Genomic DNA, 14,376 nt, shown 5'->3' on the forward strand with positions numbered 1-14,376 from the left:
CCAGGGAAGAACCACCAACCCATGAGAAGCTACTCCCAGGCTTTCCCATGTACCGATGCTAGCCAGGCAAGAATTTGTTATGTCCATGTGTAGTCTGGTTTCAAGTCTGATGGCAAGAACTTTTGACGAGTATTAGTGTGCAGTCTGCTTTCAAATCTGATGGCAATAATTTGTATGTGGTCTGGTTTCAAGTCTTATGGCAAGAATTTGTTTGCATGTGTGTTATCTACTTTCAAGTCGGATGGCAATGAACAATGAACTGAAGCTCTCACTCTGAGCTACAACAAGAAAAAAAAACTTTAAAACTAAGTAGTATTTTTTACTGACAAGTTCCTACATGAATGGAGTCGTCAAGATAAAAAAAATGAACTACATTGACTATATGAACAAATATACCTGCAAATGTGATCACACTTCATTAAAAAACCTGAGAATATTACCTCACCAACACACAAAATAAAAAACCCACTTCATACTGGTATATAAAATGGACAGATTCAATTATTTTGACTGATTTATTTCTCATAGACAAAACATTTTGTGTACAATACAATTACACTATTCATACTGCACTACATCCAAAATATCTTCAAAAAATATTACCTTTCTTTATATGTCATTTCATGATTTGTAAAGTCAATATGAAATTTGGACAAATGTATAATCATGGAAGCAAAGCTGAATAATGATGACAATAGTTTTCTTTGTCGTTCATTTTGCTGAATGGTGAAAATCGAAGTCTGACAAGACATTGAGAGAAAAATCTTATATGCATAAATCAAAGTACAAATTATATGAAAGTGAATGAAAGAGTCTATAATCAGCCTTGACAAACTTCAACATGTGCTTATTTATGTCAAACTACCTACATCTTGTACATACATTCATGAAAAAATGCTTGCATCAAATTATGACACTTCTGTACAAGTAGCTCCAAAAACTTGCATCCACCATTCTTGCTAAGAGTAAAAGGTGATGTTATATTACTTTAGGGGTATATAAAATCTAAGAACCCTCAGAGACTTACGTACAAGGACAAGTGATAGACAACAACCTAACTAATATATTGACAGATATATGATCTCAAATGTTCTTTAAATCTGGGATATTTTCTTAATCTGTCCTTAATCATCTGAGTCTACACTAATTCAAATGTTTTCATTTATCACCACTCTGCAGCACATAAATCTGTCTTGTATCAATTTTGTTTCCTTAAGTAAAAGACAATATATGTCCTCAAATGACAAAATCATGTACACATTGAGATCCTTACACATCTTACAAACTAATCTGTGAAAACCATAAAATGATAATAATATGGATGCTGAATGTATAGAATTAGTAAAACCAGAAATAAAATACAGTTAATTCAATCCTTTTTTGCTGAATGCCAATTCTTGTAGTTCCTATAAACCATAATCTTTCCTTAGAAAAAGTAAATCCGTTCCCATATCCAATAATGTAAGTACCAATGAAAATGTCCCCCTCTGGAAAACTGAAGAACTGATACCCTCAAAAATTGTTAATGTGAATATTCCATTATCAGGACGAAATTCATTTCTACAATTGAGCCTGTATAGTCATTGTCTGGTTTTGATGCCATCAGTGCAGGTAACTCATGAATCAATAGTTGACAAATCTGAACAAAAATGTGTTTCAAGTCCTTCACAGTAATGGTGTGTGTGGGGGGGACATTTAACAACAGCAGTCCATTGAAAAGTCTAGTCATCTTGTCAAGTGAGCTAATGTACACATAATAGCGATCTTGCAACAAAACATATGACCTTATACCATATACTGGAAATTTCTGTATTGCTAAATTCTCACAATGTTCCAAACTTAGGAAAATCTGCATGTCTATTTTCAAGATTTGTAATTTTTCTTTGGATAACTAAGGAAGTTAGGAAATGATTCTTCAGATTTCCATGAGGTTAAATTTATGTAATCTTGTATCTGGTTGTCATAAAAATAAAATACCACAATTTTCGAATAAATACTACTCCTGACATGATGGAAAACATACTTCGGTTGAGATTTAACACTTTTAAACAGAGACTGTGCCACTTAGTGTGATAAAATAATAACTGAAGTAAGTATGCCTGCAAATAAAGAATTATCCCGATTTGGAAATATATTGATGTGGGTGTATGTGTTCCAGGCTGCATCAGCTGCAAAAATTATAAAATATTACAACATGATTCATTCACAACACAATTTCATAAACTTTCTGACCAAGACAATATAAAACATGCATGTGGAAACTACAATCATTTCAAATTTGATATATGTACTTTTATTTACAGTATATAGTATGTCATAAATCTATTTTAAAATGTTACATTTCTAACAAGTAAACTACTAAATCAATCCATTCCTTCTTGCAGTAACATACAGCTCTTCAAAATTGTGTATTTACTGAAAACAAACATCAATTGATGTAGTACTGAATATTTTATTTGTCCTGAGCATTTATATTTCCATTACATAAAAATTATAAACTTGACAAATAGTTTGTCAAGTATGTCACTTGTTTGCTAGTGCTTGTGTGTTGCAAGTATACAGCTTTTTGTCAGACTACTTGAGCTGTTTTGAATAAAATCAATTATTTCTCACTATCATAAATGGTGATGAATCCTACTTGCTATTTTCAAACAATACATGTATTTTGCTGGTATATGTTTACTGGACTTCAGAGGACAGAAAAAAGCTCCAAAATTCTAACTCTTTTTCAAAAATCTTTTTAAAATTTGTTAATTTCGTTAACAATACACCAACACTTCTGCATTCTGGAGCTAAATTGTGCTATAAATGTATTCCTTTTTCCATAAAGAATTTGTATAATTTTATTCAGACATAATTAAACACAGAATATTAAAGACTTTGAAAAGCTGTACATTTTATCATGAGGACATGGGTACACACTTGTATATTTTGATGAATATGACAATTACACAAATAAGACATATACCTTATATTACTCTAATACCCAAAGTACAAATAACCCATACTTCCTATACAAAAGTCCTTGAATGACCTTTACAGCTTGATCTTAGTGTTCCTATAACAAAGAACTTGAAAGGCCTTCACAGCTGGATTATACAGTCTGGCATGCACAAACCCTATATCAAGGACCTTGAAAGGCCTTCACAGCTGGATTCTAGAGTTTGGCATGCACAAACCCTATATCAAAGACCTTGAAAGGCCTTCACAGCTGGATTATACAGTGTGGCACATACACACCATATAATAAAGACCTTCACAGCTGGAAAATACAGTTCAGCAGAAATAGAATTATTACATGAGTAATACTAATTTAAAAATTACAATTGTATTAAGTTTTTATAATCTCTATTGGACAGGTATCTGTTGCAAGATCAAATATATGTCCAATAATGTGAACTGACATAGTTTTTTAAATTGACATGCATTCATGTTCAAATATCTAGGTAAAAATGAACAGTTGGCCAATTTACTCTCTGTACAAATGGAGCAATTAAGGAACCAGTGACATTGAAACATTACCCAAGACACAAGACTGACGTAAATGCTGTTCATAAGATAGTTTCTGCTGCCACGGAGAGTTTTTGTTTAAGGACTTTCATGAAGTTTTTGTTTAAGGACTTTCATGAAGACTTTAAGGACATTCATGAAGTTTTTAAGGACTATCCAAACATTTTAATGTAGTATTTTTCTTACTGAAACAGAACATTCTTCGTGTGTTACTTATATTTTTCACTGCATAAGTAAGTACCAAGTACACAGCAAGTTAGGTTATGACAACTGCAAAGGGAAACTATCCATCGCACAAACTACCTGTGTCATGTGTCTTTTTGATCCACAGAATTTTATCCCATTTATTCATTTTGAAAAAACATAACAAGAATTAAGAATTTTAAAAGCATTATTTTTTATATTAACATTTAATATTTTGTATCCCCTCAGATCTTTTTATAAAGTTTTGAGCAAAATTCTAGTTTTTCAACAAATTCAATGACTTTTCATGGAGTTTTCAAGGCAACTTCTCTAACTGAATGATTTTTTTCAAGGATGTTTTATCATGCATGAGGATGTGATGTGACGGATTTTTAACGCAGCTTTAAAAAAATTCAGTCATATCACTATAATGTCTGCAATGTGGCAGTTTTATAGTAATGTCTAGCACTGGGGCATCATGCCGCAGACATGTAGCATGATGTTCCACCCAGTCACATTATCCTGACACCAGGCCAACCAGTCCTAACACTAACCTCTTAATGCTGAGTGCCAAGTGAGGCAGCTGTTAGTACCATTTTTTTAAGTCTTTGGTATGACTCAGCCGGGGATCGAACCCACGACCTCCCACATCCGAGGTGGATGCTCTAACAACTAGGCCACCAGAGTGGTATCATGCATTAGGAGCATCCATATTTATGACTATGAAACTTGAAGGAATTTCCCAACATAATCCAAGGGACCAAATTATTTCATGGCTAAACAAGCAAGCTATAAATGAATTACAAACCATAAAATAAATGACTTTTCATTAATGACTGTAGTAATTCTGATAAAATACTTGCATAACTAGGTCCATGGCCCTAAAAGAAACTGTGAGAAAATGACCTCAACACAAACCCTAATCTCGGTACTGATGTGATGAAAATGGATGGATTGATCGACTGAAAAACAAGATCAATCCACAATCCTACAGCACTTTTCAAGCTAGCCTATATGTTTATAAAATGAAAATAGCTTCATGATTTGTATAGTAAAATGCAATAAACAGAATCATTTTAACAACCAAATAATTTCAAGAAAAAAATGAATTAACAAGTGGCCTAATTTATATGACTAATAGCCAAATGCATGTGAATATATCAAAGAAATCTAGGTCAGTGGAATGCTTTCTGCAGAAATTGCAACAAAAGCAGTTGATTGTGTATGCTATGAAAACAACATGTTTCAAAGTTTTAATTTTTTGTATTTTATCCATATTTGATGGCACATCATCATCACTTGTATCAAACGCTAAAAGACCTTTCCACCAGGACAATTTCTTTCAATATTTTTCATATTCAGTGGAGGATTTTTTTTCTGCAATAAGGTTGCTTTATTTGTTCTTGTAATGGCAGGCACATTTTATGGATGATTGTCATCATCTGTGTAAAAATGTATAGGCCTTTTCAGGTAGGATAATTTCAGCCACATTTGGTAAAATTCTGTTGAGAACTTTTTCAGAAGAACTGTTTAAAGGTTTTTCTAATTTCAGTAATGGCTGCAATATTGATGGTGGATTATCATTATTTGTACAAAGGTCAAAGCCCTTCATTTTTAAGGCGTTTTATATCGGATTTGGTCAAAATTTGGGAAGTTGTTTGGAGGAAGTCCTTTAATAGTTTCTTTATTTTCAGTAACTGTGGCCATATTTAATGGTGGACTTGTAAGCTCTTACAACAGAATGCTTTATGTCAAATCTGGTAAATTTCTGTCGAATGACATTTTTGAGAACAAGTCATTAAACGGTTTTTCTTCTTTTAGTAATGGTGGCCATATTTGATGCCAGGTCAGCATCATCTGTATCAACTTGAAAGATCTTAATGCTAAGTTCCATTCAGCCCAATTCTGATATGCTGTTTTTGAGAAAAGTAATTTTTTAATTTTTAGTAAAAGCAGCCATACTTGATGGCAGATTGACATTACTTGTACCAACTGAAAGCCTTTATTGCTAGGAATGTACTTTGTTGTGTAAGAGAATGAATGTGGGCAATGAAAGCTCTACAGGATCATCTCAAATTAAAGAAATGCTACTGAAAAGCTTAAGTAATATCCAATACAGAGGTCCTTTACCAAAATAATTAGGTTCATAGGCATAAAATCTGCTTTTAATCCCCATGAGTTACTTACGCAAAATTTGTAGATAGGTGTATAAATTAATAAAACATTTTTTAGTTCATTGAGATCCAATGATATTAGGCACAACATTAAAATTTGGTAGGAAGGTCATAAAAAAAACCCATTTCTGTAAGGAAATACACTTAATGAATCAAGATTAGAACTTAAGAATGGGACCTACTACAATATAAAGGCTGGAAAATGATGAGCAACAAAACTTGAAATAACACTTACTATGAAGAATGACAAAATAATATACTGTAACAATGTCAAAGATCCTTAAAAATTGCACACATATCAAAACAGTTTGAAGATATATCTATAAACACTACAGAATGACACAAAAATAGACTTCAATCTGGAAAATACATAAACATTTGTGCGATGAAATAAAGAGCAGTGACCTACAATTTAAGTTTATAAAGCAACCTTCAACTTTCTTTAGTCAGCTCTTGTTCTAGTGCAGCCCTGACCTTCAAGCTCGTGTGTGTAGAATGCATTGCATAAGTTAAGTATTATTACACAGAAATTGGTGTAGTGGTACTAATATCATACTATTTCCTTTTCCAAGTACACTTTATTTTTTTTCTCCTGGAAACTTGGGTTTAAAAAAGTTTCTAAAAATCTACATTAAAATTATTTCATTAAAAAATGTATTGTTTCATGTAAATTATGTAAACAACAACCTCAACAATGAGGAAACTTTTTAAAATAATATTTCTAGATGAATAAGAAAAACATCTTTCTCAAAATCTAACATAGCCAATAAGACCTATGGGTTCTGCGCCTTTTCACACTTCTCTTTCTGTAAATACAATAAACTGTGCTTACAATGCTATCACACAGAATAGCATACCAGCTACTGCTGTGAATATCTCAAGGTCCCTTTCAGTTTTATGCATGACATGTATCTTTTATAATGTTTGGATCTGCAGATATAATTTAGGAGTAATAAGAAACTCCTGTCTTTTCTGTCACATGCTAGTAAATAAAACACCTTGGATATAAATAGTGGCCAATCTGAAACTGCACACGTTGTTGTTATGTCCTAACACATTTTTTTATATCACAATGACTCAAAGACAATTCATCACCAATTGCAATAAGATTTTCTTGAAGGGACTGACACATTACTGTCCAAAAAATATTTCCAGGAATTCAAAATAAGCTCCTTGTCTTTTTAACTGCGAAGGGCTTAATCCATCTCTGATAAGACTTTTAAATTAGTCTGTATTGAATAAAAAACATCAGTACCATTTTCATTTGGGACAAACTGGGAACCATCAGAAGGCGTTTGGTGAAATACCCATGTTGATATGACCTTCCATTCTGCAGAATGAATGACAACAATGTCGCTATGTTCATTGTGGCAGCCATATTTGATGTCAGATAGATACCAATTCATTCAGGACCAACTTGGTACCGTAATTAGTCTTATGGGGGAAAACCCATTTTACTATGACTTTTCATTTAAGCATAATAACAAGACTTTGCATGATGGCTGCCATGGAGGCACCATTCTCATTTAGTACCAACCAGACATCACAAGAAGTCTTTTGGTGAAACCCCCATGTTAAGACGATCCATTAGGGAGAAGTAGCAATAACTTGATTGTCAGGATACCCACTGTGGTGGCCATATTGGATGTCCTAGGGAAACTATTTTAATTTAGAACCAACAAGGCATCCTGAGATGTCTACTGGTAAAATCCCAATGGTGATATGACTTCAAGAGTAGCAATAACGAGAGTGTCAAGATGGCTGTCAAAATGGCTATAATTAGCATTATATTGGCACCATTTTCATTCAGGACCAACAAGACATCACAAGAAGTATTTCTGAAAGCTGTGTTGATATGATCATCCATTCAAGAGGCATAGTGATGACAAGACCATGGTGGCAATATTGGATTTGCCTGTGGAACAATTTTCATTTAGAACCAAAAAGGCATCACAAGAAGTCTGTTTGTGAAAATCCCATGCTGATATGACTTTCTGTTCTGGAGTAGCGATAAGATTTTCAAGATGGTGGCCATATTGGACATCAGATTTGTCTTCTTTTTTTTTTTTTAGGACCAATCAAATTATCATAAAAGAGTCTTTTTAGTGAAAACCCATGTTGATATGATTCAGGACAAGTAACAATAACAAGATTTTCAAGATGGCTGCTGTGGGAACAATACTGGACATCAGATCAATACTATTTTCTTTAAGACCAAGTATACAAAATATCTTAGCGAAAACCCCATAATGATATGGCCAGCCATTCAGGAGCAGCACCATTTTCATTTAAGAGCAACCTGAACATGGGATAAATGTGTATGTGTGTTAAGTTTCATGGCAATCACTTAAGAAGTTTAAGAGGAATAGTGACAAAAGTGGATAAACAACAGACCGTCCCATAAATTCTAGTTGAACTTTTTTCATTTAAAAGTTGCAGGAACAATGTCCAATTTAAAATGCAGTTATTTCACTGACTGCTGAAATGAAACTTAATGTTATTTTCACAAACCATCTTTCCTTATCAAGACCCTTTTTCACGAATCTAGCTGGATATTTTTCCATCTGAACTCTCAATTTAGAATGCTTCACTATGATTATCTAAGTTTCTTTCAGACAGTCTAAATTACACTATTCCTGTCCCTAAAACAAAGAGGATGTTGTGATTGGACTCCATGACATCATTATATCTTGTGTTTGCTATATTTATTCTCTTTAATACAAACAAAAGGCCCCATAATGACATCATGACTCTGGTCCTGTCTTGTGAAACTGATTAAAACAAATACAAGCTAAAACCAGGTCAATTGTTATCCAAATGAATATAATATCTGCCTGTATACATCAAAGTTAAGTGGTACACTACAGAAACATAGTCAACATGTTTTATTATTTGTAAAGATATTTGTTACCCATTTGATGTTTATGAGTATTACTGACTCAAACATATCTACTCTGATGCTACAAAGCCAAGTGATGTCAGGTATAAAAGAATTAAATCTTTCACAAATTTGGAGATTTCTTGCCTCTTTTATTACATACAAATTCTTTTCAGTATAGTTTCACTGCACAAGATACATAAGGTACACATTACTTTTCTACTACACATTACGTTTCTACTACACATTACGTTTCTACTACACATTACGTTTCTACTCTGAATAGCCATTTGGCAAGTTTTGAAACAAAACAGTGGGACATCTATTCCCTAACTAAGCTATTAGGACACCAGTTAAGTACCAAGTGACATCTGAACACACATACATACATACATATACATACATACATATACTACATTCGATGTAACTGACAAGATTCAAACAAAAATGACTGCTGAATAGTAAATACAGTATGCTGATGAACTGGGTGTGTAATTCATTTAATATTTACAACAACATAACCTATGTACACAATTGGAATACTTGCAATGACTCTCTTTGTAGTAAATTCCTGAGAGTCTGCTTCAGTCCCTGAAGGTTTGTTTTTACCCCATTTGGAGCCTCTCTTGTCACACAAACTGGACTAAATATCTTAGGCAGATTTGTTCTGGGTTCTGAACGACGTATTCTGTATATGGCACAATTGGGGACACCTCATATTTCTTTGGTTGGTTGTATTCCAGACATCCCAGAGGCATGGATGCACCTGGAAAAGAATTCAGCAATTCCAATTGTTAATAATACATAGCAACATACATAGAGAACAGAGTAAAGTTTAAAAATAACATTAATTTTTTCTATTGATTACACTGTTAGAAAGATTGCACTTAAAAACAGCATTAATTCATTCTTTTGAGTACACTGTTACAGTTATAAACTTACAGACCAAAACTAAACTTGTGTGTTTTACATCACAATTTCATGACAAGCAGGACCCGGTCCATTCTTTTATTAAAAATATTTTGTGGTTCAGTAGAACTTGTTCTATGATACCACCCATGTATTCTTCTGACCAGACATGGCATGTCAAGGTATGGTATTCTTTTTAGATCACTTGTACAGTCCAGAACAGCTGATAATCGTTTAATCAGTGCACTGAAAATGTGGTCTCTCAAGGCAGGTGTCTTACACATCAGTTTTTAGTGCAGATACAAATGTATGTTGTGGAAACTCTTACAGTATCAGACCTGCCCAGTAAGATCTTCCCAGTAAGGCAGTCAATATTTTTCTACAAGTCAGACCTATTTTCAGTAAAGTGTAACAAAATTTATACTGCTATTATAAACCTGGAAAACATTAAAAAAAAAGGTCAGAAGTGTGATCTGATGCAGTAAGGGCAAAACTTAGTTTTGAGTGAAAAGTTTGTAGGGTACAATCAGACCAAAATAGCCTCCATTTACAGTTTTGTAAACTAAAGTTCCAAAATGCATGAAGCCCAATCACTTCTTGCTAGATTTCTCAATCTGATGTTATCTTATAGGATTTCTTTTTAAAATTTTACTTGGCACAAATGCAACTCAAAAATAGAAAATTCTAACAATGGAGGAAATAATTGACATAATTCAAAGAAGTGAAGTTAACATGTGGTAATAAATATTACCAAATTAATTTTGTGCTATCTATGCTAAGACAAGTACATGTGATCTTCGAACATAAATGTGAACATTTTATAATAGATGGGTATCTATACTGCTGTAACACATTATTCATGCAATATTTTAAAATGAATAAAGAATACATGTATCATAACTGTATTTTTCCTTCTTAAACAATAGTGAATTTTGACCTTAGAAACTAGTCCTTTGCACAAACCTGTCATGAGAGACAACCTGTCGAGAGCGACTCCTGTTGGCAGAAAGGGTGGTCTCACATGACAATTTTAATGTAGTAACAATGACAATAACAGTGTTGATAGTGATGAAGGAAATTCGGGCTGATTCTAGTAGAAACCTGGATCAAGTAACAATACATCATCTTCTAAGTGCTAATATCAACAATGATGAGGATATAACTGAGTCAGTAATATCCTAAGAAATGCTAAAAATAGTTGTGATACATATAAGCATACATGCCAACCCCTGACGAGGAAAAAGTGTAATCCAAGTGAACAAAAAGAGTACTCCAAGCAGAAAAAGAGTAATCCACATATAACACAATACAAATTCAATGAACAATGATTTATTTGCCCCTCTGGTCTTTTGACATCCTTTACTGCTTCAAGTTTTCATATGCAGCACTTGTAGCTTTAGAAAGCAACAGATAATCATGTTGCATTTCATAACACTTGGTACCAGCTGAGACCATGAATGTTTTGTACACCAGTAGAGTACTAAGTGCTGGGTTACAAAGCCTGGATCTGAATTCAGTTTTATTTTTGTTAACAATACTGAACAATCTCTCACAGTCAGCAATAGATAGGTAAAGACCCAATATTCCTTTCCTAACCTGACAAAGAGGAAATTTGTATCTTCCAGTTATTGAGTCTCTTAGCTGGGAAATAAGGTGCCACTGCATATCAACTCTATCTGCATTAAGTATATTGTCAGGTAGAAGGCCAACTTGATACTTCAGGAATTCTTCCAGTTGATCTAAGGTAGATTGGGGTGGCAATAGAAAGGGATATCTCTTGACAAAGAATCTAACACTTTTAAAACGTTCTGACTGCCTCTAATTTACATCAGCAACTGAAGCATTTAAAACCACTTCATCTCCATATGGGAATTTCTTGAGCAGGTAATCACAGGTTGTAGCATAAACTTCTCTAATAATTATCGTAGAACAACTTCACAGCATGAGTAGAATTGTGTTCTTTGGATTCTCTTGCTTCTGAACCAATAGCAAGATCTTCATTATCTTTCTGGTTTGCTCTGTCATGAAAGTCTAAAAGCTTGGCTGATGAGATGATTTCTGGCTTAATAAACCTTATTAGCAAATCTGACAACTGGTTTGACAGAATCTTGTGCATAATATGAATGCATGGTTCTTCTTTCTGTAAGACAACGTTTGCTGCATCAAACAATGGAATGGCACTCTTCATAAACAAGCCATACAGCTTTGTAACTGGATTACAAAGTTTTATGAAAACCATCTCACACTTTGATTCTTCCAAACAGTGAGCAGATTCTGTTTCTATGACATCTTAGTATCCACTCTTCTAGTTTTGCCCTTAGATGAATGAGAAGATCCAGTATGCTTATTACAATCTTTATTTGTACTCAATTTATCCTCTGAAGAATCAGATCCAGTTGGCTGATTTACATTACTAACAATGGGTTGGAGTTTTCTGTCACAAGATTTATCTTTCACAATCAGGGTCTGAGCCTGGAGGCCTTCAAGCTGGAAAACCTTTCTGATAACCCATCCTCTTTACTGTTAGTATTTCTATCTATACTTTCATCTCTTGTCCTCTTCTGACTTATAATAACAAACTCTGCTTTTTGTGCTACTCTTCTTCACTTTTTTCCTCCAATTTCTCTGTGCAGATTCATTTTCAGTTCGAAAGAAAGCTTGTAGTGCTGTCCAAAACTCAAGTAAATGGCTAATACATTTGCCAAGGGATAACCATCTTGTACACACATGCTTTATAACTTTATGGTCTTCAAGATCAAACTGATCTTGTAACAACTTTAGAGCTTATTTCCTTTTACTACTTTTCTCCAAATAGTAGTAGATATCAATTAGCAAATGACAAATATCTACTTCTAATTTAGCAGCAGCCTTTCCAGCAGCAAACGACCGGGACAACCTGTTATGTACACTGATGGAGACATTTTCAAAATATAAGATGAAACTCCTTTATGAATTCCAGTCATCACTGTTACATTATCAGCTGCAAACCCCATACAGTTCTGCCAACTTATGTCATGTTTCTTCAAAGCATTATCAAGCAAATCAAAAATGTTTTCTCCAGTGGAATCTACTGTTAATTCTGGTAATGAAAGAAGAACACTCATGACTTTGCCCATTTCACTGTCGAAGTATCTAACACATACTGGGTACAACTTTTTGTCATCATAATCACTACTCCCCATCTGTAGCAAAACTAAAAACGGCCCAATTTTCATGGTTTCTGCAATTTCAAGTGAAGTGTCTTCTGCTAAACACCGAACAATATTAGATGATTTTGTTCTTGCACAAGCATATTTTTCATAAATTTTGGAATGAGGAAACATCTGTTTGAACAAAGGATCAACGTGGTCTGCTACCACTAGGGGTAGTCTGTGTTCTGTTAAGAACTCAGAAAATAACACCTCTGCATTTGTAACATTCCTGTCCACACTCAAGTTCTGCTGTAAATAAGAAGTTACCTTAGGACTGGAGTTAGTAAGATGAGCTAATTTGATGTGATTCTTTGTTTTCAAGTGTTTCTCCACATCAAATTTACCACCATGACCAATGTTAAAACTGTTTCCACACAGCCTGCGATGGGCATGATGCTGCCCTAGAATGGAACGCTGTATTATACCATTCATGTATTCATCTTTGAACCTTTGGAGGATTCGGGTTTTTTTCTTTTTCTGATCCATCTGTGAAATTATTGGAAAAAATATTTGTGCTCTAACACACATATTGACTAGAATCCATTTGAAGACTTTTAGCACCAAATATTAAAATTCTTTCCACATATCCTGCAATGGACGTGATATTGCCCTCGAATGGAAGGCTGTATTAGGTCATTCATGTCATCTTTGGAGGATTGTTAGTTTTTGTTTCATTTACTTTTTTTCTTTTTCTCATCCATCTGTGAAATTATTTGAAAGAAAATATATTTGCTTTAACACACGCAACTAAAATAAATTATACTTTTTAGCGCCAAATACCTATAGACTGGTTCTGTACCAAATATGAATTAGAACAAAGAACCTGTGAGTAAAGATTAAAAATTAGAAAACCAGTCTGTTCTCTCCTCACTAAGCCACACAGCTGCTATCAACAGAATCAGAAGTCAAAAGGTTGAAAGAAGAACCATCATGTTTCTTGGAAATAGGATAGCTGCTATAAATAGAACATAATCCTGATAGGAAAGTACAAGCAAGTCCATGGACAAGCATACTCTTATATTGTAGCTACGTAGAAGCCATCTTCTCAAGAATACGGTCTATGTGGGATTAAAGGGATGTTAATAAAAGAGAGAAAACAGATTATTGTTTTTTGGGGGGAAGGTGGATATACCGAAATCACGTAATCCATATACATTTACATGTAAGGCATAATTTTGTGAGAGAAAAATGCACAATGATTATGCCAAAAGTGTAATGGTTGGCATATATGTAGAAGGAGAGTATGAATGGAAACAAGTATTGTGAAATGACTGACTTGTCAAAATGAATAGCATATTTTGATATGAAAATCTGTAAAATTGTTTTAATTTTTGTTCAAAATTTGTATGCTAAAAATCATCTCAATGAAAATCATTCCTCTTCTGACCAACTTTTTGCAAATCTCCTAATCTGCCCACAGCTGATCTTTCTGTTCTGTCACAGGTACCTTATGGTGTTGTACACTTTCTCAGCATAGCATCTGAGACAACCCAAGTATTTGAGAAATTCCAGAGATCAGTAAAATTTACAC

General features: G+C 33.8%; 1 protein-coding gene across 3 annotated transcripts in view; it reads right to left on the bottom strand.

Moving 5' to 3' along the window:
- Positions 1 to 501: 501 nt before the first annotated feature.
- Positions 502 to 14,376, bottom strand: part of LOC149804499 (poly [ADP-ribose] polymerase tankyrase-like) — a 201,083-nt gene continuing 187,208 nt past the window's right edge. For 2 of the 3 annotated variants that reach the window (XM_089940712.1, XM_089940711.1), the window contains one exon: positions 502 to 9,511. In XM_089940712.1, coding sequence (XP_089796838.1) covers positions 9,375 to 9,511 — 137 coding nt within the window. In that variant the 3' untranslated portion in view covers positions 502 to 9,374. The remainder of the gene's footprint in view (positions 9,512 to 14,376) is intronic. The other variant, XR_016416027.1, reaches the window with a different exon arrangement.

This window comes from Sinohyriopsis cumingii, chromosome 2 (assembly GCF_028554795.1).
Source record: "Sinohyriopsis cumingii isolate HCF-2022 chromosome 2, ASM2855479v2, whole genome shotgun sequence".
Lineage (NCBI taxonomy): Eukaryota > Metazoa > Mollusca > Bivalvia > Unionida > Unionidae > Sinohyriopsis > Sinohyriopsis cumingii.